General features: G+C 45.7%; 1 protein-coding gene across 3 annotated transcripts in view; it reads right to left on the bottom strand.

The window, feature by feature from the left end:
* The window catches only part of cpne1 (copine I), a 71,557-nt gene that overhangs the window by 5,903 nt on the left and 59,357 nt on the right, over nucleotides 1-6,297 (bottom strand). For all 3 annotated transcript variants that reach the window (XM_084317597.1, XM_084317595.1, XM_084317596.1), the window contains exon 13: nucleotides 4,596-4,650. In XM_084317597.1, the coding sequence (XP_084173723.1) occupies nucleotides 4,596-4,650 (55 nt within the window). The remainder of the gene's footprint in view (nucleotides 1-4,595; nucleotides 4,651-6,297) is intronic.

The following is a 6,297-nucleotide window of genomic DNA, read 5'->3' as shown; positions in this document are numbered from 1 at the left end:
CCATTTTCCTCCGATTTTCTCCCATCCCAATGTTAGTCGTATGCCAATTCCCAGTCCCTTCCTGGTCGCTGCGCACTTACCCCCCACAGTCAGATCATCTGGGAGAGTGGAGGCTACCACGTGCTTCCTCCGACACACGTCCAGCCAATCACCGCTTCTTTTCACCTGGCAGCGCGGATTCTCATCGAGAGGGCGTAGCGTGTGGGAGGACCACACTATCCCCCTCAAGTCCTATCCGCGCTTAGCAGGCGCCCCGACCGAACTGTAGGAGTCGCTGTTTACAACGACCCGGACCCACCCCGCCAGCTTCTCCCACCCTCTAATACAGCCAATTGTATTAGTGCAGACGGCCAGCCAAGCTGGTGACAACCCCGGAGCTGTGAGCTGGATTCGAACAGGCGAATCCAGCTCACAGCTCCGGGGTTGGTGACGAACGCAATCTCCGCTCGGCCACCTAACCGCCTTTATAGTGGATACTTTGTATTAAAAGCACTGATTCTCAACATTGGACAGCGATTAGTTTGTGTTTTGGGGCATTAGTCTAGAAAATATCATCTGGACAGATGTTTTAAATGAATCACATATTTATGCATCAATACCAAGGACAGCCAGTGGGAGGCACCACAGTACTTCTAACCAACAGCTACAAGTGCTACTTGAGATAATAATATTAATTAATATGAAACTAATGGGAGTCCTTCACCTTGTTTGTAGAGCTATGGATTTCTTAATAGGACTAGTTGTTAAAGATCCCTAAATATTCAGCACAACAATTGAATGAGGTTGGAGTGGGGTGGAATTTGGCAATGATCACGTGGTGCCACCAGTACGACACATCTTCAGTTGTGTTCCTCGACCTCATTGGGTGTTTCGGCCATTTATCACAATACACCCTCTGCCGAGGTTGGCCCACCACAGGCTGATCAGGCCTGGGTGTGTGTCGCACGGTGGCACCACGTGTTCATTTAGCAGCCCATGATCGAACATTGTACATATGTCTATACTGAACACTGTGACCTCATTTTCTACTTCTAAATTACATACTATACTATGTTATTTGATACTATCTTGTCTAGCACAGTCTCTGGAGCGTAACAGTAAGAAGCATTTTGTATGAAAGTATTCTGTACTTCTGTATGACAACTATTAAAGAAACTTGAAACTTGATGCGTCTCTACGTTTCAGCCACAACCAGTGACTGCTCCGTTCTGCTGCAGTGGCAAGTTCTTTGATTGCCTTCCGTTGGGCCTGTGATTGATTGATTGATTGATTGATTGACAAGTTTATTAACAGATTGCAGAATGGGTACAGTACAGTACAGCTCAATACATACAATTGTTAAGGGGATGCAGACCAGAGAAAGACTTTCGTCTTGTTTACATCAGGGTCCCCCATTTTCAATTCATCATAACATATATGACATACATGACATACAGATAGACAGTACTGCTACATCTATACATTTATGACATATCAGATTTGCAAATACAGTACTGTTTGTGATACAAAAGTGTCCAGAAAAGGAGTGTATATACATTTGGCATAGAAACTGTACATTGGAGGAGGTTGGTTGGGTGGGGTGGGGTTGGGTGGGGGCTGTACATTGGAGGTGGGGGGGGGGGGGGGGGGGGGGGGGGGGGGTTGGGAAGGGGACACACACACATTTTACACTGTACATTGGAATATTGACAAAGCCTTACTTGGTCATTTACTGTACAACTAGGTTAGGACATTTGTAGGGGCCAGTTTCGAATTGCAGTCTCACGTAGGTGTTTTTTGAGAGTGTTTTTGAAGGTGGGTAGTGATTCACATTCCTTTACAGCTGTGGGTAGGGCGTTCCACATTGATGTGGCATAATTGCGAAACGTGTTTAGTCCCTTGTTTGAGCCGAATCTGGGTTTTACATGATTTGTGGAGCTCCCTCTGGTGTTGTGATCGTGGTATTCACTGACCTTTGGGAAGTATTTTGACATGTACATGGGTACCTTGGTCGCGTAGTGTATCTTGTAGACCAGGCCCATTGCAAGTTGCTGTACTCTGTCGTCTACTCTAAGCCATCCTAGGTTGTCAAAGTGGGCAGGGGTGAGGTGGGTTCTAGGAGTCAGGTCAAGTAGTAGTCTGACTAGCTTGTTTTGAGATGTTTGTCCTCTGATCCCTACTTCCTTCAGGAGCCTTGTGGTGGAACTGGCTACAAAGCCTCTGCAGCCCACCTCCACTGGCCACACCTTCACGTTCCAGCCCCGCCCCTCTGCTTCAGCTGCTAAGTTGGCATATCGCAGCCTCTTCCGTTCGAATGCCTCATCGATGGCTTCCTCCCATGGGACCGTCAGCTCAACGATGAAGACACGCCGGCAAGATTTGGACCAGAGGACCAGGTCTGGGCGCAGGTTGGTCGCTGCAATTTCAGATGGGAAGGTAAGCCTCTGGCTGAGGTCTACCCGCATTTCCCAATCCCGGGCTGCATTCAGTGGGCCTGAGTTCGGAGGTGACGGCTTGGTCCGCCGTTTCTCCCCTTCCCGGATGAAGGTTGTTTTCCGTGGGAAGGTATTTTGGGCATTTAGAGGCATGCCGTTGGTGGTTACTCTCTTGTTCTCAAGATTCTATATTCTATATTTTGCGGGCCCCTACTTGACATCAAAGTTTAGTGTTAATGCGGCCCGCGTGCAACTGTTTGCCGAGTCGTTGCGCGAGAGTTGGACGTTTTATGGGGCTGCGGCACTGCAGATATACCCTACTCCAATGATCCGCACGGACATTAGACGGTGTTGCACTCGCTACCCAGTCTGTAAGCTAGTAGCAGTCGCAGAGGCTCAGTAACGTTCGAATGTTGTGATTTTCGATGCAAAATAAATATTCAACATTCTCTTTTGAGACTCCGCCTCAGACCCTTATCCTTTGGCACTTGGAACTTGCTGTACTTTGCTTGCAGGTCTGCAGCCATTATTGTCTGCCATGGGAACTCTCTAACCCCTCTCCCTGTCTCCCTGTCTCTCTGAGTCATGGACTCGAGTGTTAGTATGTCATTATACAGACTGCAGTGACTGTTTTCCCCCGTATTGGATAACTTATGAGCACCACTGAGGTCATGGATCAGCTTCATACAGTCTTCTGTCCAACCTACAACGTCTAAACCATGCCTGCTCTACTTCATTGCTGGGCTAAGTACTTCTATTCTATTCTATTCATATATATGCTTATTACATGTATTTATTGCTCCTGTCCACCCACTACAAACACAGGAACTCTCTAACCCCTGTTCCCGTCTCCCCGTCTCTCTGTGAGTGGATGTCTCGTGGTGATGGCCAAGGTGCTGGATGTCTCGTGGTGATGGCCAAGGTGGTGGATGTCTCGTGGCGATAGCCAAGGTGGTGCGATCCTCTCTACGTCGCCCCCATACTTCAAATGGATCAGAGCGGAACACATACACGCATACATTCATCCAAATGGAATATGACTGATATGTTGAGCTCGACATTTAGCCTTTATCTTATTTTCATACCAGCGCTAGTTTCCCTATGCTAATATACAGCTATCAAAACTCATAATTCGCATTAATTTAGTTGAACATATTTAAGACAAATCAGATATGCAGAATATGCCGTGTACCTCACCACATCACCAAGACACCAGCGCCTCCACAGGCCTTGCATGACAATAGAGCCCTGTATCTGCAGCAGTAATGGTCATTGTGGATTAGTGACTCTGTCCCCGGGGCGCCTTTTGCTTTTTCCAAATCCAACTGTGCAAAAATGCTTCCGCATTCGTCACCGGAGGTACCGTAGTGGCGTGCGGTAATGCGCCTTTCATTTTCCTTCACGCAGCGCCCAGCGGCGGCGTGCTCGCTCAGGTGCGTGCGTGCGCCGGCGTGCTCGCGAGGTGCTCGCGCATGCGCATGAGATCCCGCCTTAACAATATATATAAGTCACCGCCCCAAATTCAGTATCCAGAAATAGCTCAATTGGCAAGACGCCATGGCTGTGGATCCTACAGCTAGTTGCTGGTGAGTTCGAATCCCGTCAAATATATTTTTTTTAACGTGATTTTTTTTAACGTGTATTCTTTCGCCGGTTAAGGTTAGGCATGGTTAAGGTTAAGGTTAGGCATTGTTTCGGAGTTGGTTAAGGTTAGAACGGTTAAGTTTAGGCGCTGTTAAGGAGCTGGTTAAGGTTAGAGTTTGTCAAAGAGAATGGCAATATTCTTTCTATGGTTAAGGTTAGGCATGGTTAAGGTTAAGGTTAAGGTTAGGCATTGTTTCGGAGTTGGTTAAGGTTAGAACGGTTAAGTTTAGGCGCTGTTAAGGAGCTGGTTAAGGTTAGAGTTTGTCAAAGAGAATGGCAATAGACAGCCTATTTCCGCGCGACAGCTCCCAAAGCGGGCCTGAAAAGAAAGGCGCTTTACCGTAGTGGCGTGCGGTGACGAATGCTTCCGCATTTTTGCACTGTTGGATTTGGAAAAAGCCACACGCCCCCGGGGCCATCCTCATCCTGTAGAGACTGCATGAGGACGGATGTGTGTGTGTGTGTGTGTGCGTGTGTGTGTGTGTGTGTGTGTGTGTGTGTGTGTGTGTGTGTGTGTGTGTGTGTGTGTGTGTGTACCTTCGCAATGGGGGTTAGTGGGGTTGAAGTTGAGGGCAAACTCGTGGTTCGCCTTCTGTAGAGGGTCAACAACAACACACGGTAACAGATCAGAAACCACACGGTAACAGATCAGAAACCGATTTTCGAATAGTCGTGAAATTATAAAAATAAATTGATTAGTTTAGGCAAATATCGTTTTTGTATCAAGAAAGATATTTCCCCTTGTTTTTACCGGCACCTACAGTGTGTAGTGTATTGAGAGGGGACCCTATTAACTGTTACACCGCTGAACGGCATGCTGGGTACAGCTCGCTAGCTAGCCAGGTAGCATAACAGTCTGTTAACAGCTGGGAGAACAGAAAAGAAAGATGAAGAAAGAGAGACTGGATTTGTTACATTGTTACAATGTAGCAATGTTCTGTACGTTTGCCATGTTGTTTCACTAAAGCTCACACATTTCAAGCATCCGTGATCCAACTTTCAGAATGAATGCTTTTCTTCCCGGAGATACGCTAGCTTGGTCCGTTGGCGTTGGCATTAGCTGTTAGCGATGACAGCAGCCAGCTAGCTCGCTTGTTGGATTATCTCACGTTCACTATCAAGATTCTAATACTGAAATGGTGTGTAAGAAAGGTCAGCAGCGCCTCTTCTGTCTAAGGAAGCTAGCCACATTTCAGGTGGATAAGTCATTGATGATTTTGTTCTACAGGGCTTTCATAGAGTCTGTTGTTTCCTTTGCTGCCATTTGTTGCTATGGAAACCTTGACGTTAGACAAAAGAATGCTCTTACGAGGGTTGTGAGGGGGGCTAGTAGCAAGATTGTGGGGGTACAATTTAGCTGTCTCTGTCATATATATGATGAGCAGGTGCTCAAGAAAGTGCCATCTATTAGAGCAGACAGCTCTCACCCCCTAAATCCGGAATATCAATTATTGCCTTCCGGCCAACGTTTAGAGACCCCTGCAGCTAAAAACAATAGGTATACATTCTCGTTCATACCTACCTCCATTCGTGCCATCAATAAAGGAAGCAGGAGGAGGTAGCTTTGAGGTGGGTTGGGGGATGGTTGTAGTTGCTTACTTAGCGGTTATCATTATCTGATCTTGTGACCATGTACATGTCTGTCTATGTTCTTCTTGTTATGTATGTTTGTTTACTGTGCTTTTTTGGAGTTCTTATTATCTGCTGTAACATGAATTGCCCAGTTTGGGACATGCTAATAAACTTGACTTGACTTGAAAATTAATGCTTTTGTTCCTGGAAATTTCTGCGACTAGCAAATATCTAACTGTTAGCAATGACAGCAACCAGCTAGCTCACTTGTTTGATTATTTCACATTCGCTATTAAGTAAAAATTAAATCATATGTTCAATTAGTATTTGAATAGTTCCCAGCGACTATCTAATAACAATTTTGTGAGTTTTGCCCATCCCTACAAAGTACACAGCTGTTCAGAAACTACAGTAGTTCTTGATTTACGTCCCAAACATGTAAACTTCAACATTACCATCATCAAAGATTCTCTTTGAATCCTTTCCATGTCAGTATGAGGAGTAAAGATGGAAAATAGCTATTTGTAACTTTCTCAAGTTATGAATCTGAATATAGATGTGTTTTGCTCCAGTATTTACCAACATTACCAACATAAACAAACATTTTACAGCCACAGAATATATGATTAACAAGCTCAAATTCACAATAGCTGACACGTTGTTGCGA

Source organism: Notolepis coatsorum, assembly GCF_963971535.1.
Source record: "Notolepis coatsorum genome assembly, chromosome: 6".
Classification (NCBI taxonomy): Eukaryota; Metazoa; Chordata; class Actinopteri; order Aulopiformes; family Paralepididae; genus Notolepis; species Notolepis coatsorum.
The sequence above is the reverse complement of the archived record's forward strand: the minus strand, read 5'-3'. Positions and strand labels throughout refer to the sequence as shown.